At 48.0% G+C, this 20,166-nt stretch overlaps 1 protein-coding gene across 1 annotated transcript; it reads left to right on the top strand.

The window, feature by feature from the left end:
• The first annotated feature begins 21 nt into the window (after positions 1-21).
• LOC141737636 (uncharacterized) lies at positions 22-19,650 on the top strand. Its single transcript, XM_074572582.1, is given in 14 exon segments — positions 22-145; positions 5,750-5,753; positions 5,946-6,086; positions 6,327-6,401; positions 7,188-7,340; positions 7,710-7,770; positions 7,855-7,938; positions 9,729-9,889; positions 13,172-13,752; positions 13,755-13,832; positions 13,835-14,055; positions 17,075-17,131; positions 18,209-18,328; positions 19,642-19,650. Coding segments are annotated over 14 exon segments (1,869 nt in total).
• The last annotated feature ends 516 nt before the right edge of the window (positions 19,651-20,166 follow it).

Here is a 20,166-nt window from a genome sequence, read left to right as displayed (position 1 = left end):
TGACTGAGTCCATGTGCAAGGATGGCTGACAACATCCTCTCAAGTCAACGCAAAGGCCAGATAGGGATCGGAGGGGGCAGTGGCAAGATCAGGAAAACCAGCCAGGCTCGTTCCTCTACATGTACTGCTCCTAAGACCATCAGAGGTGAATGGTTCAGATATTGTCCCAGTTTGGAAACTAGAGCAATTCATCAGAAGAAACTCTCTTCAGGACACCATGCAAATTCCTGGATTATTGCCTAAACAGGTATACGATTTTTGTGGGGTGCCTGCGGTAGAATTTGAGCATTGAGCAAGAGAATTATGGGACTGTACAGGATTTATTATAGGACATTTAATGCAAGGGCTGACAGTGAGGACTGTTGGGAATTATTAAGGAATTATGAAAGGAATGTCTACATTTGTGGGTCTGGGCAATCCACCAGTGAACTTCTAGCCAAAGCAGGGATCAAAGAGGGCGAGGGGTCTGAGGTCTGGATCAGAGGGACCTGGGGTCTGGGAGACAGGTATAGGAGAGACCGAGGGTTGGGAGCAGCTTCTGGAGAGCCACTGTACTGGGATCTCTGAATTGTTGTCTGTAGAAACAGGAGACTGAGCAATTTGTACTTGTCAGGGTGGGTCTACCTGGGTCCACCATGTTGGGGCAACCTGAACACAGACACCAAACAGGCTCTGAAAATGCCAGCCTGGAAAATCCCTGGATCAGCAGTCAGGCTCCAGTTGGGCAGTGTTTTGACTGTGAGCTCAGATGAAAAGGGGGAAAAAAAAAAAAACACAACACAAAAAAAACCCCAAAACACCCCATTAGAGGCAGTAAGACCATGTCTCAGGAGGGCAGCCGGAGGGCGTCGGGATGAGGTGGATGGAGGGATCAGCACAATGGGAGCTGCTCTTGCACACTGACTCCTTTGGAAACGTCAAGATATTCAGGAAAATGCCAGAGCAGCAGAGATGTCAAAGAAAGGTTTGCCGAGGGCAAAGGGAAGAGGATGTCTGCAGCGGTGTGGGTGGGTGTCCCGGGGGGGCGGCACTGCCAGAGCTCCCTGTCCGTGCTGCTTCTCCTGCAGCTGTGCTGTGCGGCAGGCGATGTCCCTCCCGACGCCGACTGTAGATGAGACGCTGCTTCTCCCTCCGCCCAGGAAAGATGAAGTGCCCCAGGCGGGGGCAGATCTGGAAAAAACGTGGCTCTGGAGGTGATTTTCTGGGGTGTGGAAGGAGAAGGTCAGTGAATCTGGCTGTGTTGGAGGTTGTGCTTTGTTCGGTTTGCGCAGCTTTCTGAAAGGATGGGATGACCACTGAAGACCTTGCAGGATAAGGAGGGCCACAAAAATGATCCGAGGGCTGGAACCCTTTTGTTGGGAGGACAGGCTGAGAGAGTTGGGGGGGTTCAGCCTGGAAAAGAGAAGGCTCCGCGGAGACCTTGGAGCCCCTTCCAGTCCCTCAAGGGGCTCCAGGAAAGCTGGGGAGGGACTCTGGATGAGGGAGGGGAGCCATGGGACGAGGGGGAAGGGGTTTCCACTGCAAGAGGGGAGATGGAGCTGAGATCTCGGGCAGAAATTCTTGGCTGTGAGGGCGGTGAGCCCCTGGCCCAGGTTGCCCAGAGAAGCTGTGGCTGCCCCATCCCTGGAGGGGTTCAAGGCCAGGTTGGCCGGGGCTTGGAGCAAGCTGGGCTGGTGGGAGGTGTCCCTGCCCAGGGCAGGGGGTGGCACTGGGTGGCCTTTAAGGTCCCTTCCAACCCAAACCATTCTATGGTAAGAAATTCTATGGGTTGAATATTTTCAGCAACTTCTCCCAGATCTGATTGGTTTTCATCCCAGAAATGGTGGGGTTTAGTGCAGGTGGAAGCTGCACGCACAGGTTGTCCAGGAAAATGTGAACAGGCTGCTGAGGAACGTTGTGCCCAAACCGATGGGTTGAAAATGAGAAGGTGGCTGGTCTGCAAGAGTGCTGTGACCCAAGTTGTTGGATGAGGAATGTTTGGGGGAGGTTGCAGGAGCTGAGGATGAGACTGGTAGCACAGAGGGGATGATGCTTGGTCTCAGGCGGGCTGTGCCCTGTGGTGGCAACCAGGACTGCGGCGTGCCGGAGCAGGAGGGGATGGAGAGCCGGAGGTGGGCAGCTGCAAGTAGAGAGGGAGAATTTGCTAGCAAGGGGAAGAGAAACTGTCTGGTCACAGCTCTGTCCCAAAATACCCTTCACACCCCTGTGACACTTGGCACTTGTCCAGGGCTTATGGCTTTGCCCACACAAGAGCTCTATAGGGATATACAGGAACAGTAAATTTCCCATGGTGTCCATGGTAATTATTTCAAGGAAAGAAGCGGTGCCACTGAAACAGAACCACAACTTTTCAAAGGTCCTTATTCTTATTTGCTTTTTTTGTTTGCTTGTTTGTTTTCTGTAGTTGAAAGCACTAAACTTCAGCAAAGCGGACTTGGTAAAACGGAGATAGCGACATCTCATGAGGAAAATGTCTAGGAGAATATTTTGCGGGAAGTTATGCAGTTCGTTAAAGTCGCAATAAAAAGAACGGGTTTTTTTTCAAACTCCATTAGTAGAATGGATAAGCAAGAAGGGCACTAAAAATCATCATGCATAAATCACCACCTTTGCAGTGATCCCTAGCATGAGAAAAAAACATGAGCTTTTGAGCTTGGTCAAACCAGTAACAATTTACAGAAAGAAATAGCGAGAGCATACGAAGGAAAAACAGAAAGGAGGGGGAAGGCAAAAAGCAATTTGCATTTAGTTAGACACACAGATTAATGTAAGAATCACTTTGTTATTCAAATGCTAGGGAAGCCTATTGAATGATGAATGATATGAACACGCATGACATTTATTTTTTTTTTTAAATTATAAATTATTTTTCCCCGAAATAGTCTGACATCCACAGCAAATTAAGAAATCAGGGGAAACGGCGAAAAAAAATGTCAAAAAGTTAAGAAAACAGATGGCTTTAAATCACAAGGGCAGTGTAAGGGCAGGGTGATGCTCCCCATAGAGTCGCCAGAGAGCGGGCAGGAGCAGTCCAAAGCTTGCCAGCAGATATCTTTGAGAATGATGAATGAGAAAGAAAACCAGCCTGGAAGAAGACAACCCTAGGGCCTGACTTCAGAAAGGTGGAAAAGGGTAAAGAAGCAATAGGGAAGTAGAAACCGGTTGGATTAACATTTATTTCCTGAAAAATACTGAAACAGACAAAGCAAATATGTATGGAGCACGTGGCATATCAAGGAAATAAGTAGCAGTGACTGTGAATTTCTTAGGAACAAATTGTGACAAAGCAATCTATTTTTTCCTTTAGAAGGGGTAACGTGCCTTGCTGACAGGGAAGAAACAGAAAATTAAATCTGCCTTGACAGTAATTATGCTTTGGACACACGTCACATAACGTATTCAGAAACAAGAAAGGGAAGAATGATCTAAATGAAACTACCATGAAGTGAAGGCAAAACTCATTGGGAAAAAAAGCCTTTTTCGTAGAGAAGTTATAAATTGTTCATTGTCTAAGATGAAGCGAGCAGGGATTTGAAGGAAGCTATCTTATTTCTGCAGTTATTCACTTTTTCCATTAATAAGCTTTTAAGAAAATAGAGGTTTCTTTGGCTCTGAATATAGTGGTTGTCATGTCATTTTGGGTACATAGATCTGATCCTGTTTAAATAGATCTGATCCTGGCCTTTAATCAGTGTATTCCATATGAATGTACCAGGCTGACGTCTTCTTTATTATTCTGCTATTTAAATTTTTTGGTGTAACTCCAGCATCCTCCTGGTGGTTGGATAGGGAGACTGCTTATTAATTCGTCAGCGAGAACAAGGCAGAAAGACTGAAAGTACAACGGGGAGAAGGTTGAAATTCAGAACTGTCCTGACAAGCTGGATGTGAAACTAGAAATGCAATTCACGCCGTCGGGCTGGCAGGAATGGGAGGATTTATGTCAATAAGCACTGGTATCAAACTGCTCCGTCTGGCAGCAGTATTAATCTATAGAGGGTTTAAAATTATTTTTTCAAAATAGAAATAGAGGAGGCAGCACCTTTACAAGAAAGCTTTGGGAAGTACCAGAGATGACGAGGCAAACATTAGTCAACGATGTCACGGTTTGCTAAAATAAACAAGAAAATAAAACCCCAAGTGAAGACTATGTCAGAAAGCATGAGTAGGAATGTTGTACCCAGGGCACGAGGAGTAACCTTCCTGTTCTTCTCATGACCAAACCCACAGGTGGGGCCACCTTCTGTAAAGGACCGCAAAGACCTGTTGGCAAAAAGAGAACAACAAAATAATTAAAAGTCTTAGAATATGAAGCATGAGGACTCCTCTCACGCATGAGATTTTCTGGAGAGATATGGAGGTGCCATCCAGGAATGTTAGAACAGATTTACTAAATACCTTTCCAGGTTGGTTTGGGTAAGGTGTTGTCTTTTAGGGTGGCAGATGGACTACAAGATCTCTTGAGGTTCCTTCCATTCCCACTCTGCACATTTCCATCAAAATTTTCACGAGGTGTCTATTTTCTACCACTGTCCTATGCGCCTCGTTTGTCGTGTGTGTATTTTGATATTCCTTATCTACATATAGGATAGCGTCTTCTGCCTAGCGACATGTTGATCTTCACTAAGCAGCAATGTGGGGGTTTGAACTCCTTGGTACTAATTCAGCAATAGTAAATACTTGAGTCTCGGTAGAGATCCAACATCACTCTTGGCCTTCCTGTATTTCCACCAGCAAGCTGCATAGGCAGATTGGATTGCTCAGCTCTTAAACGCAAAGGTGTATTTGTTTGTTTTTCTTGAACATCCTGATTTTAAGCCGGATTTTGCAAGCCCATAAGTCTCTCATCCAGGCTCAAGACCCGGCTGACTTTGAACAGAAGTGTTTATTACCGTAATATTGTGTGTTGTTATTATTGGATACACAGAGAGTTTCCCCTCAGAAACCCCCCTGCAGACAAGGTTTCCCCGCCTGGCCCATCTCTGTGTGAAGCCATGAGGACCCCTAAAAAAGATAAAGCAGAGACGGGTAGTAGCAAAGTGTGATCAGAGGCTGGTATTTACATCAGCACGTTCTATAGAAAGAAGGCGCTTCTGCAAGCTTCATCTTCCAACTGCATCCTTTGGGCTAATAAAAGAAATTATCTCCCTTCTGAAGCAGAAGGCAGGGTCAGCCAGCTAATGTCTGATAAAACCATATTTTTCGGAAAAATGCGTCATTACTGGTGGTTGTTTGCTGGAGGTAAAAATGGGACAGAATTAAAATGATTAGCTTTTCAAAAAAAAAAAAAAAATACACATGACCATTTTCTAGCCCTGAATCCATTGCTCCCAATAGCAAAACTGTGTCCTTCTGATGAATGAAGATGAGATAATTACTGCTGTGGAAGCCATCCTTTTCTAATGGGTGAGTCACCTTGATCTGATGACTGTCAGTGTCAGGGGAGCTGCAGAGGTCAGCAATAAATGGCATTGGGGCCCCACAAGGGGGGAATTCTATTTCCTAGAATTCGGGATAATTATGAGATAGGTTGGACAATAAAATCCCCCATCGTGCTGACCACTTGGACACGGATCATCCTTCAGCTGGATACGGCATTGCACCTGGAAGGAGAGGCGGAAATAGCAGTTAAGCGTTGAATTTGGTCAAAAAGCAGGTTTTCTATATCCAAGGAAATACTTCAGAACACTCGCCCCAATATCTTAGACAAGATCTAACTGTCTAATCTCTCTTCTGTTTTTCTCGCCAGATCGGTTTGTTTCGGCACGGCCCGTTTCTCGACAGATATAACACGGAGCAGGGAAACTTCTCCCTTGGGTCTGTCAGCTAGCACCAGCAGCCCCCAGCCTGGCTGTCAGAGCAAATTACGCCAAGCACCCACGTTATTGAATATGACCCAAACCTCAGTATCCCGTATGCAAAACAGCTGGCCTTCCTTGCCTCAGGAGGAGCAATACGCTCTGTGACTACCCAGCTCAGTTCGGGTCACAGAACAACCTTGGCGGGTACAAATTCCAGCCCAGCAAAAGTGAAGGTCTTGATTTCCAAAATGGGAATGCGCTTAAAAAGAAAAAGCTGGAAACAATGTGAATATGCCCTGGTTTGGAGATTTTTATTTTTTTTTTTCCCATGTGCCAGGTGCCATCTGTGATTTTCCTGGAGGTTTCCCTAGTCCCGGACACCGAGTCCAACCCCACTGTGCTCCGCTTCCCAGCTCCTGCTTTTTGGAATGGCTCTTCTCCTGGGTTACGCCGGGCAACGGCTTATCCAGTCGCAGCTGAATGCACCTTGGGCGGATTGTAAAAGCCACCAATTTGAATAAACAGGCTGAAAACAGGAACAAACACGTTCATGGATCCACCGACGTCTGTCAACGGTGCTCAGGACGAGAGAGACAGCTTGTGAGGCTTCTGCATCATAGTGCGGCAGGTGCTGCACTCTCATTTTCCTGTCAGTAAATTACGCTAGAAATAACAAGCAGAACACAAAAGGAACAAAAATGTTTTAGGAAAAAATCACTTGTTCAGGGCCGGATTCCATAAGCCTCTAAAAGGCGCCTGTCTAGTTGCATATAGTCACCTTCCTTATCCAGTGGACAGTCAGGCACTGCCAGGAGCTCGGTCCATGCCATGCATCTTAGGGTGGGACAAACAATCCCTCAGCAGTGCTTTCCCCCCCCGCCCCCATAACTGTGAAGGAGGCACTTAGCCCCATGCCAGAGAGGGATGCGGTTGATGCCGTGTTTTTCATGGAGACCTGTCGTCTATGCTAGAAGAATGATATAAGATGCTAATGTCCTTCCTGCCTTGGTGAGATGATAACAGTTTAAGGTGAAAAAGTTCCTAAATGTGATAGCTACCCAAAAGAGCAACTCTCGACTGAGACATCCAGGTCCCAAACTGCCCCGTCTCTGCCCAGGCGATGGCTGCAGCAGGCACAGACCTCCCTGGTGTCCCACCTACTCAGTGGGCTTCAAGTGCTCAAAGAGGTGACAGCAGAGCCCCCATTCTGACCCAGCAGCCTCAAAGCCCCCTTGTCTACCTCTGCTCCTTCAGCTTTAAGAGTGCCCACACATGCACTCGGGTCCAGCCGAGACTGTCCCTGCAGTCTGGAAAGCACCTTGGCTCAGCCAAAATCCCAGTTGTCAGGGCAGCTGAGCTGCTGTCCGGGCACTAACGCCTCTGCAGGTCTTCACTGGATCTCCTCCAGCTTCAGCTTAGGCACCCAGGGCACTTCTCGGGCACCACCGATGGGTTTCTGTACGCTTCAGGTGTCTCTACACCCGGTGACAGGGTCCCCGAGGGGGCTCAGCATCCAGTCACCCCCCAGCCTCCTGCTGGGTACCGACGCCGAGGGCAGGCTGGGGAAAGGAAGGGTCGGTCAGCGTGGCCACTGGCAGGACACAGACGCGAGCTCCCCGCTCCCCGCCGTGCCGCGGATGTCACGCAGGTGTTTGCACAGGGCATCAGCGGCGCAGGGCACGTGCCCGGCGAGGAGGGGGCTCTGCAGGTGTATTTACAGCACCGGCGCGGCTGTCACAGGCATGGCTGGACGGCAAGGTTTTGTCAGGCCCAAACTCACCGTGGTACCCAAACTGTCTGATTCCCTCCGTCTGTGCTCTGCAGAAGTCCTCTCCGGCAGAAAGACGCATGAACTGAGGATGAGAGGGCTCAGGGGAGCGGGAATCTGATTTTTTCATCTCGTTTCAGTCACAAGGTTGACGCGTTCCTCTGCACGAGGGACAAGATGTTTTTTCATGCGGTGCATCACGTGAAACCCAAACGCTTCTCTCGTTCACGTCGCTGCGACTCCCAAACGCCAGCAGCCACGTTAATTTCGCTCCGTATTTTATAGCCGGCCTGCGGAGACCAGCACAACAGCTCGCTACCGTCTCTGCAGAATTCGAAAGTGACCCCCACCGGGGAGGGGTTTCACCAGGTGAGTGTGTTTTCCACCCGTTTCCAGCATAATGGAAGAGTCCCAGGGTGGAGGTCAAAAAACATTTTCTTCAGAATCCACGTCAGCAGGTGCTCGTTCTGCATCGGTGATATTTAACCACTGGAAGACGTTAGCAGAAGCACTATGAACGTGCTGAATTCTCCAGCCTTTAATTTGTTTTAGAATTTGACTGAATAACTTTTTGGAAGATGCTTTGGAGAAAAACAAGCTGCTGGGTTCAATACAGTGTACGTTCATGGTCAGAGAGAGCATATGGGGTAATGACCAGTCTAGAAAGGTTTCTAGTATAAACCAAATGTAGTTTCTGCCTATATCCCTATATGACTGTAAGTCAAGGGCCAGTAAAAAACAAGATTGAAAGTGTCTTTGGGTGGGAGTCCAGGACTTATGTGTGGCTTTTAACAATGAAGGGAATACTCAAGGAAATATTTCAGGAATAGTATGTTAAGGAGTATGTTCAGGAGCGATTCCTCCCACATCTGATTGGTTTTCATCCCAGAAATGGTGGGGTTTAGTGCAGGTGGAAGCTGGACGCACAAGTTGTCCAGGAAAATGTGAACAGGCTGAGGAACCTTGTGCCCAAACCAGGACTGGAGACCAGCAGCACGGAGGGGACGGTGTATGTATTACCTCTCAATGTGCTCGGGCAGAAAACTGAGCTTACAGGACGCTTGCTCTGATCCATAGCTCACTTTCCACGGTCCTGTGTAGCCTTCAATAGACTTTATTTCCCACAGCAGGGAGTCACTGATGCCTGTGGGTGCCGGTCGCCTGCTGAAAGGGTCTTGGGTGCCACCAAGCTGCAACCGCTGCCATCAGACTGCTGCAGCACACCACCGCCAAAACACAGGGCAGATCCCATAGTCTGCTCTGGTGTTTGATCTCTGTGCAGCTTATTCAGCCCCTTTTGTACCCCATCCCTTTGATTTCCCCTACCCCTGTCCTCCCCAACTCCCCTTTCCCATCCTTGACCCTTCTCTCAAGGTTACTTTATCAGTTTTGCATAGTCCTACCGGACCCTCAGATATCCCGAATCCTCACCTCCATCATTTCCCCCTTCTTGGCGGCTACAAAGGCCAGGCTGACCCTCTCCAAAGCTGAGTTTGGAGTTTCTTAATGGCCTGTCAGCTAATGGCTGAAGAGTTTTGGTCTTCGCTGTTGTCTCCATTATCTATCAGGTTTGTTCCTCTGTGTGTTTTGTGTCTCTCCCTGTTACTCACTCTCCCCCTTTGAGCTGCAAAGGTCTGACAACCTCAGGGAAGCAGCTGCTCTCACCTTCCACACACCCTCATGGGGACTAGAAGGATTTTAGGAAGAGGCAATAAAAACAACCAAAAGCCTAAAGTAAGTTCTATGCAAGGAAGAGCTGGGAGAACCAGGACTCTCCAGTCTGGAAGAGGGATGGAGGAAGGGGTGGAGAAGGGCTCTGTAAAATCTTGCGTGACTTGAAGAGGACGTTTAGGTGTAATTGCCTGCTGTCTCTTTTAATACAAGAACTGAGATGCATTAAATAAAAGAGCAGGTGGCAAATTTAAAACCAATTACAGGAGATGTTTTTCACTCAACAGGATTAAGCTTTGGAACATTTTGTCAGAGTGAACTGCAAACGCCAAAAGTCTGCAGGGGCTCAGCCAAGCAGTAAGACAAATCCACAAGAAAAAAAAAAAAGATCCATTAAGGAATACCCAACACAAATCACTGCTCTTGGTCCAGGAAGTGCCGGAGCCTCAGATCAATAGACGTTAACAGAGAAATGATCCCCCTGTGCTTTCCATGCAGTTGTGCCTTTTCTGAACACTGCCCAGGTCACAGCATCAGCTGGTTGGACCTTCACCCTCTCCCCGACAAGCACAGAGATCCCTCAGGGGGTGTTCACACCCACAAGGAGCAGCAGACCATCCTGCAACCACACCACCTCCCATCCCCAACTGAGGACAGAGAGAAGCTGCCTGGAGCCTGGAGGGGGCTCCAGCCCCACGGAGCGTCACTGAGTGTGCGCAGGAGACAGGACACCAGGCAGGAAGAGTCCATGGAGTTTGGAAGGTGGGACTCTTTCGCTGTCATCTCGCCCTGGACAACCATGGCTAAACAACCTCCTTTGCCCAGAATGTCTCCTCCGGCAAAGTCGGGACCAGGCACTGGGTCACCGTACGTATGAACATGAGGCCATTGCTGTCCTTGGAGGGTCCAGCCACCACCACATAAAACCAGTGTGGGTGGCAAGAAGGTGGAGGGAGGTCATCCTCCCCCACTATTCTGCCTTGATGAGGCCACACCTGGAGCACTGGGTCCAGTTCTGGGCTTCCTGGTTCCAGAAGGACAGGAAGCTGCTGGAGAGGGTTCAGCAAAGGGCTACCAAGATGATGAGGTGACTGGAACACCTCTCTGATGAAGAAAGGCTGAGGGATTTGGGTCTCTTTGGTCTGGAAAAAAGACGACTGAGGGGGGATCTTATCAACGCTTAGAAATACTGAAAGGGTGGGTGTCAGGAGGATGGGGCCAGGCTCTTTTCAGTGGTGCCCAGCAACAGGACAAGAGGTAACGGGCACAAACTTGAGCATAGGAAGTTCCACCTAAACATGAGGAGGAATTTCTTTCCTGTGAGGGTGGCAGAGCCCTGGCACAGGCTGCCCAGAGAGGTGGTGGAGTCTCCATCTCTGGAGACATTCCAAACCCACCTGGATGCGTTCCTGTGCCACCTGCTCTGGGTGACCCTGCTCTGGCAGGGGGTTGGACTGGATGATCTCCAGAGGTCCCTTCTAACCCTGGCCATTCTGGGATTCTGTCTATGGGTGCCTTCCCAATGAGCAATGGACAGATGCTGCAGAGTGGGTAAGACACAAGGAAACAGATTAAGGGGGGGGTGCGTTACTGCTACCCACACCACAGCCCATCTCTGCTTGGCAGCAAAGAGGAGACACATAACACATTTCTGTGCAACAATACTGCTCGCGCAGCTGGCGAGCTGTGCAGGTGATCAGAGCAGTTAAATACACCAGTCTCGTCTAGCGTAACACATGAATGAACTTCAAATGCCATGGCTTTCCTCTAACTACAGGAAAGACGTTGAGGTGCTGGAGCGTGTCCAGAGAAGGGCAATGGAGCTGATGAGGGGTCTGGAGCACAAGTCTGGTGAGGAGCGGCTGAGGGAGCTGGGGGTGTTCAGCCTGGAGAAAAGGAGGCTGAGGGGAGACCTTCTCGCTCTCTGCAACTCCCTGAAAGGAGGGGGTAGTCAGGGGGGGTCGGTCTCTTCTCCCAAGGAACAGGCCATGGGACAAGAGGAAATGGCCTCAAGTTGTGCCAGGGGAGGTTTAGGATGGATATGAGGAAAAATATCTTCACCGAAAGGGTCGTCGAGCATTGGAAGAGGCTGCCCAGGGCAGTGGTGGAGTCGCCATCCCTGGAGGAATTTAAAAGATGTGTAGTTGTGGTGCTGAGGGACATGGGTTAGTGACGTTTTTTGTCAGCAGTAGATTGATGGTTGGACTCGATGATCTGAAAGGTCCCTTCCAACCTAGGTGATTCTGTGATTCTATAACAAGCCAAGAGCGGGTGGGACGAGTCATAGCTCTGCCCATCCCAAGCTCCAGCTCCCAATCCTCAGCAGGTCATGAGCCTGCTGCTTGGCATCACCCAACAGGCTGCAGCAACCCTTTCCTCCAGGCACAGGCAAAGCCAGGGCTCAAGAGGCTGATTTACACCCAACACTGCCTTGTGTTGCTTGAGTGCAACACAGAGAAGGAGCTTCCTCTGGCGTGTGTCTGTACAGCTCCTTGCACAGAGGGGACTTGATCCCCAATACTTGTGAACTGAAGGCAGATTTCACTCGGATTCCTCATTGTTTCTGTCTGTGCCCCAAAGTCCCTTTATCCAAGGTCTCTGGGGGGTTTCCAAGACCTCATAAGTGGCTCTTTGTGGACTGGGTGAGTCTGGCTCGGGCTTTCTCTCTGCAGCCAAAACTGAGCCTTGGCAGCAGCAGAATTTGGTACATTTCTGAAATGCAAAGGGCAGGAATGTTGCCCTGAAGTTTCATAGCTCAGAGGGCACTTGCAGGGCCTGACCCTGATGCTTAGAGGTTTCACTATACGGTACTCAAGGGCAAAGTGAGGAAATAGTGTTTAATCCCTTCTCTCTGTTCTAATTAATATGTTAATTCATGTGGGGTTTTTTTCCTGATTACGGGAGAGTCAGAAAATATTAGATCAAGAAAGGATCAATGTGATGATTTGTTCTGACATCCTGCATCACACTTCCAGAAGAATTTCATAACCAATTTACTCATCAAGCCCATCGTATGCGCTCCAGGCAAAGCGTACATCTCAGAAGAACTTCTGTTTTAGCTTTACGGTTCCAACAGACAAAGAATTTGTCATCTGCCCTTTTTTATTTTCAGAATTGCAAACTAGCAGTGTCTCATTTCATCCAGTTTCTGTGTAACTTCAGTTTCCAGTCACTGGGTCGCGTTGTGCTTGTGGGGTATATTGAAGAGTCATCACTGTCAACCACGCACTGACTGGTGGACAAATTTTAGATCAATTCAGCTTTTCTTTTGCCAATCACGTAGTCTAAACTAAATAAGTCATTTAGTAAGAGACTTCTTTCCCCAGAGAATAAGAAAAAAAGATATCTGTCCTTTGATATGGACTAGGTGATTGTTGTAGCTCCCTTCCGACTGAAGTAGTCTGTTCTATTCTATACAACTCTGCAAGGTTTGGTCTTATATATTCTTCGTTGTCAGCACTATTCCTGAAGTTTCTGGACCTCCGTTTCTCATTTGTAGGGGTTATAAATGTCTAACTCACTGCTGGATGGATACATGTGAATTCATCATGATTTGTTACTTTAAACCAGTAGTATTTTTAAAAGAAAAATATGCTGTTGGGAGCTACTAACATGTTGAGGTAGCTGATTAATTTCAAAACCCCTTGATGCTTTTGTCTAAATTTTTCTCTCCTTCATGAATATTTTATCTCATAGTCATCAATGAAAAGAGAAAAATATTCAGCAGCATATTCATTAACCACTGCTATGAACCTGGGTAATTTATGAAATTTGTATCATCTGCATATATAAGTGTGCATATGTCTGGTTTCTGGTTTGTGGGCAGTACGCTTATTTTTTGAGGTTGTTTTGTTTGGGTTTTTTTATTTCAGTGCAGACGTTCCCTGGTCCATCGTGTCATTGTCCAACAGCTCCAACTCCTGCTTCACACGTTCACCCTGGTAGGCATCCCAGGGCTGGAGACTGCCCACCTCCAGCTCTCCATCCCTTTCACTGGCATTTACATTGTGTCCCTCACAGGGAACTGCACAATCCTCTTTGTCATCGGGAGCAATCTGAGGTTCCACGAGCTCATGTCCGTGCTGGCCATCACTGATTTGGGTTTGTCTCTGTCTACACCACCAACTGTGACGAGTGTTTTCTGGGTCAACTACAGGGAAATCAGTTTTGACGCCCATTTTAATCAGCTTTATTTTGTTCATTCCTTCTCTTTCATGGAGTCCTCGGTGCTTCTGGCCATGGCCTTTGATCGCTATGTGGCCATCTGCTACCTATGGAAATACTCTTGCATCCTCACTGGTGCCAGGATAGCCAAGGTTGGGGTGGTTGCTCTGTGCAGACACATCTTAGGAATGCTGCCATCACTTTTGTTGCAAAGGCCGCCCTTCTGCTGGTCCCATATGCTCTCCCATGCCTACTGCCTGCATCAGGACCTGATCAAGCTGGTGTGTGCAGACATCATGTTCAACAGCATGTATGGGTTAGCTGTGTTCATCTTTGTAATGGTACTAGATCCGTTGTTCTGCCATATATTATAACCTGTAAGACAATTCTGAGCATCTCATCCCAGAGGGAGCATCTCAAGGCTTTGAAGATCCTGTCCTGTACATCCCCATGGTTGGCTTGTCCATGGTTCCCTGTTTCGGCGAACATGCTTCCCGTTTTGTTCACATCCCGCTGGCCAACATCTCCCTGCTGGTTCCCCCTGTGCTGAACCTCATCATATACAGCATAAAAAAGAAACAGATCTGCAGGGGTGTCCTCAAGGTCCTCACGCCGAGGAAGAGCTTCTCCCCATGGCAACACAGCACATACGTAAAGTACTTTTGCTAACTGCTCACTATGAACTAGTGGGATGAACTCATTATGCTGGGTATGCCATTGTTACTAATGGAATGTATGAAGATAGAAGCAATTAATATTCACATTAATTTAAATAATCATCCACGCTCTTTTATTCTGTGATTTGTCACATAATTTACTCTGTGAAGTGTGTTGTATTTCCACTGCTCACTGAAGGAGTTCATGCCCCAGAAAAACTTAAATATGCAAGATTTTTTGCTCTTGGCCACTGAGGTTGCAACGTATCTTGCTCAAGTATTTGTAATGAGTACTGTAATGAAGAATTAAACCCCATTTGGGGAAACAATTCACCCTCTGATTAAACGTGTGTGATTAGTCACATTGTTCGTATTTACCAAGTAAGAAGCCATCCGGTCACCAGTTATGAAGCCAGCAGGAACTGAATAAAGTAGTCTTAAATTCATTTGTATCCTACCTAAATGTGGGTGATTGCAACAGTTTTGGATGAATATTTGCCCAGTTGTTTTTCGTGGATGTTCAAGTCTGCCTTGGGGATTACAGTCTTACCAGGCAAGCCGTACCTTGGTAACTTCATCAGTAATACCACCTACGGTCAGGATGACTTAGGTCATCATTATCAAAAATATCAAATTTGGACAGTGATGTAGCAGAACTGGGGCCAACAGAGAATAAAGTAATAAGGGGCAATTTGTTTGCCTGGGAGAAGATTGAAGTGGAGAAAGGAAATGTCAAAGGCAGTTAAAAGGAGGGTCAGGAAATGGTGGAAGAGATGATAAGGCATGCAAGTGATGTGTTTAGGGCTGTCCAGGGTAAGAGCTGGGCCACTCTGCACTTGACCTCTGTATCTGGAGCAGAACCAAAACTCCAAAACCAAGCCATGAGAGCCAAAGCTGTTGCTGTGCTCAGGAGGAGTGGGGGAGGCAGTCTGCTTTCCCTGGCTGATGGAGAAAACCTGGGTGAATAGATCAGGCATGAGGTATCTCCACTCTCGTGAGACCCCACCTGGAGTACTGCATCCAATTCTGGAGCCCCTACTACAAGAGAGATATGGACGCGCTGGAACGTGTCCAGAGAAGGGCCACAAGGATGATCAGAGGGCTGGAGCACCTCTCCTGTGAGGACAGACTGAGAGAGTTGGGGTTGTTCAGTCTGGAGAAAAGGCGGCTCTGAGGAGACCTTCTAGTGGCCTACCAGTATCTTAAGGGGGCCTACAAGAAAGCTGCAGAGGGACTTTTTAGGATGTCGGGGAATGGTAGGACTAGAGGGAATGGATTAAAACTAGAGATGGGTCGATTCAGACTGGACGTTAGGAAGAGGTTCTTCACCATGAGGGTGGTGAGACACTGGAACAGGTTGCCCAGAGAGGTGGTGGAAGCCCCATCCCTGGAGGTTTTTAAGGCCAGGCTGGACGGGGCTCTGAGCAACCTGATCTAGTGGGAGGTGTCCCTGCCCAGGGCAGGGGGGTTGGAACTAGATGATCTTTAAGGTCCCTTCCAACCCTAAAGATTCTATGATTCTATGATTCTATCTCCTTGTCACCCAACACCTCCAAAACAGAGCGGTTGACAAATGGCCTGTTTTAATGGCACACCATAAATACTCCCAAATCATGAAGCTATGATGGCCATGTTATAAAGCCATGCAGATGTGCGCTCACTCCCACCATGTAAGGAGCACACCATCCATTGCAAGTGTCTGGTATGCACCTTAGTAGGAAAACAATATTGTGCAGCAAACTTTGGCTGTCTGATTCTCCAAAGAATGCCCTATCTAGTAAAAAAAAAGAAAAAAAAAAAAAAGGCACATGTGTTCCTGCTCTTAAATTATTTTCATGACATATCTAATACCTCTGTATACTTTAAGCAAGAAAATCAGTCACTTGAAAGATTAAGTGCCTCTGAGAAGTCCCAAGAGTGGCAGATGTATGAGGAAGATTGTGCTGAAGCAGTTACCAATCTCAGTTGTCAAGGATAGAAAGCTAAAATGGAAAACAAGTTTTTATGGTTGAAACCTACAATGTCCTTAAGACTAAACATGCTTCCAGTCTGAGGAACGAGCACTGTGTGGATCCAGCATCCTGCACCCGGAGTATGTAACAGCACAAATTTATCTTGGACTTGTAACCCAATAAATGAGTTTATTTTGGAAAGCTGTGCGTACGCATTAATACAGCTGGGAATTGAGATGGTGTTTCCATGTGTCCCCTGAAGCGCACAGAGTCCCTGATGTCTGTGGCATTATGTTGGGGCACATCTGTAAGGGTCTGGATGAAGGGTTGACTCCATACACATTCTGTTGGAGAACTGCCTGCCTTTATTTATTCTCCCCCGGTAGGTTAAACGTGCCAGCACAAAATGAATTTATACAGTTCAGTCAGCTGGCTCAGAGCCTTAATGTCTACTTAGATCAGGTTTCTCTGCCCCTTGTTCCATGGAGTTTTAAAATTTCCAAGGACTGATGTCCCACCCCTCCATGAGGAAGTATTTTTCCTTTATTGTCCAACTGAATTTTCCCATATTGCAACTTTTGCAGCCATCCTCTTGTCTATTCATCTCCAAGGAGCCTGACTCCATTTTATCTATAATCTCTTTTAGGTATTGGAAGACTTTAATTAGAAACCTCTTTTGCCTTCTTTTCTTCTGCGTAAAAAAAACCAGGTGCTTCAGCTTCTCCTTGAACGTTGTGAGCTCCAGCCACCTGACCGTCTTAGTGGTCTCACATGGACTTGCGCCAGTTTATCAACATTACTTTTTCTTGCATGGAAGGATCCACAACTGGACAAAGTACTCCAGATGCAGTCAGCCACTTGCTGATTAAAGGGAAAAAATCTCTTCCCTTGACCTGGTGGTTGCACCCTCACACATGCAGCCTAGTCCTCAGCTGGTCTTCATTGCTGCAAGGGCCCGCTAAGGACTCGTGTCCAACCTGCTGTCCAACAAGCCCTTTCTGAAGAGCTGCTCTCAGACAGTCAGTCCCAGACAGGACCAGTGCAGGGGCTGTTCTGTCCCAGGTGCAGGAATTTGTGGGGTTGTTACGAACCTCATGGGACGCAGATGAGAATTTCCAGGTGCGATTCCTCACTGTTCAGACAGGGCTCAACCCTGCGAAGCGCTTGGGGGCCCAGACCCGACCCAGGGGCTCATGAATGCCCCACCAGAGTTAGGTGAGCATCTAACCACCTTAAGCAACTCATCTCCCTGTCCCACACCTCTTTCCACACTTCACATTTCCAGGTAATGAAGTCTATCTGAATTGGATCAGTGTCCAGGCCTGCGAGGCTCATCGTGCCACAGGGTGGGGAGAAGCTGGGACCGGCCGTGACTCCAGCAGCTCCTCTGGAAGGAGACCATTATTTCAGGCATCTCTTAGGCACACAGACATGTATATGGCTTAGTCACGATGACTCACACTTGATACAGAATCAAAAATGAGCAAATCTTAATTCTGGAAGAAATGATTCATTAGCGTAAGACCTTTATTTATTGCTATCATGATGTTGCCTAGAAGGAATGCAACAGGCTCTATTCCAACATGTATTTATTTGCTCTCTACTTGCACCTGGATTGGGGAGGTTTAATAAGGTCCATTGCCTAGCAGCCAGCGGAATGAAATGGTTGACACCTAAAGTCCATTAAACACCCCTGAAAATCTCCGTCTAAAATTTGGAAGCCACAACACTGTTAATTTGGTAAGCTTCAGGCACAAAGGGGAAACCTCTCAAAGAATGCTGTAAGCTGTTCTCTAATTCTCGCATCCATTTCAACTCAGCTGGCGTTGAAATTAACAGCAGACATCCCTCTTCTTCCCTCGTACAGGCACAGCGCAGTTCTCTGGAGTGGTCACGACTGGAGCTTTCTCAGTTAGTCTAAGGCATCCTTCAGCTGAAAGTGGTAGCTCAAAGCTCCAGGGGGAAAAAAAAGAGGAGAGTGAAATGTTTGTGAGGTGCACTCAGCCTACCCACCCTTTTGCTGGGGATCTCCTTTGGGAACAAGCCCAGAGACCTGAGCTCACAGCCTGAAGAAGCGGCCGGAGATGGATCCACCCCATTTGAATCTGCTCCCCGAGAGCACTTGCCCTTTTTGCTCTGTACCTTTCCGACAACGATTCTCTGATTTTACTCATCTTCCCCCGTTTCTAATGACAGGCTGACCTGTCCATGTGTTTTCTTGTCACAGAGCAGCTTTTGCAGCCACTGTCTATCGCGACAGCCCTCAGCACCACCATCTCCCAGCCTGCCAAGCTGCACCTCAGAGGGATGGAGCATGTGAGGATGACAGCAGGGACCTGCCTCAATTTGAGCATCATCTTCGTTTATAAGTGCCTCGGCTGAAGAACAGATGAGTTACATCTTCAAAGTGCAGAAGTTCCTGGTGATTTAAGGTGGGTTAACGTCACGGTACTCAAACTGAAACATTGCTCTGTGATCCAACGACAAAGACAGACCCACGTGCTTTTCTGAAAACCCGCATGTATGAAGAATTTTCAAGCTGAGTACCAAAACGATGAGGTAGGAACATTTCTAGTCACTTTTGAACATTTAGTCCATTATGTGACCAGAGAGAACATTAAAACCCAGCAATAACAAAAGATGGGGGTTCAAAACGTGAATTCTGTGCCTTCTGTGGTTTGCCTGACACGGGGGCTGCTAAGCTGAAACATATAACTGCTGTATGCTCGCGTATCTTCAGAATACACCGAGATAACAGATACAGACAACCTCCAGTTATTGCGGTGTCTGGAGACTGCGGTGCCTGTGGGGTCCAGGCTAACAAAAGGAAAGGTACCCACGGGAAAGGACCCAGAATGGGTTAATGCTTGCTCTGGGACTAGATCCACGGTGGGGATTTTACGCATGGAAACAGCAGGCTCTCCCAAAGTTCCCATTAGACCCCAGTCCCCAAGACGTTGTCTCAAGGATGTTATGAGCACGAGAGTCACCAACCTGAGAGATGGTGTCTGAGCGGCCAGGTCAGCTGTTCACTCAGGTTTATTTCTTGTATAATGACTGCAACAGCCAAATCACCCTTGGTAGGTGAGACAAGGAGCTTGATTTACCGGCACTTCTAATTCTGGCTTCTACCGGGAGTCAGGAGCGCTCCAGCTGTAAGATGGTTTTGCTTTGTTTTTAAAGCTTAGAATCAGCATACATTAAAAAAGAAAAAAGGGTTTACCTTTCATTGGTAAACTTTTTCCCAGGTCAGACTGCAGGTGGGTCTCTTGCCTTCTTTTCTCTGGGAGGGTTTGTTTAAATCTACCCGTCCTCCCCTCTTCTTGGCTTTTTAGTGTCCGCCAGGTGAACCAGCCTGGGAAAAGGCAGTGCAGCCTCGCGAAGCCAGAGAGCCCCTCCAGTCCTTTTAGACTGAAAAGCCAGAGGCGAGTTTGCAGACGCGGCACAGTCTGCCCAGCACAACGCTTCCTCGTCCAAGGCATTAGATAGAAACCAGGTTATGCCCCAGTGTCTTTTCCACTCCCTGCTCTTGAGACCTACGCTGCTGGGCTGTTTTGGTGGTCACCAGACTCTTCCAGGATGAGGAAAGTTCAAGAAAACTCATGATCTTTCTTCCTTTTTTCTTTCAGGCTAGATGACTGCTGAACCAGAGGAAGGTGAGTGGTGGGTGGTAGGTGGATCATTCCCATGCGATGGCAGTGTGCCTGGTGGGAGCAGGGAAGGTTGGAGCCCCTGCTGCCCCAAGTGGCAGGAGCTGCTCCAGGGAACACCCCCAGGTCTGGAGACCGCAGGGTGCAGGGAAGGACCCAGGTGAAGCACAGTCGGAGCAGGGGTTTGCTCTGCACGAGGGCAGGGACACGTGGTGCAGCAGAACCCTCTCTCATCCCTACTGTCTGCACCCAGACATAATGCAGTCGGCATGTTCAGTCTGGAGAAAAGAAGGCTCCGAGGAGACCTTTCAGTGGTCTACCAGTATCTTAAGGGGCCCTACAAGAAAGCTGGGGAGGGACTTTTTAGGATGTCGGGGAATGGTAGGACTAGAGGGAATGGATTAAAACTAGAGATGGGTCGATTCAGACTGGACGTTAGGAAGAGGTTCTTCACCATGAGGGTGGTGAGACACTGGAACAGGTTGCCCAGAGAGGTGGTGGAAG

Source organism: Larus michahellis, chromosome 1, assembly GCF_964199755.1.
Source record: "Larus michahellis chromosome 1, bLarMic1.1, whole genome shotgun sequence".
NCBI lineage: Eukaryota > Metazoa > Chordata > Aves > Charadriiformes > Laridae > Larus > Larus michahellis.
This window is presented reverse-complemented; position numbering and strand designations above follow the sequence as displayed.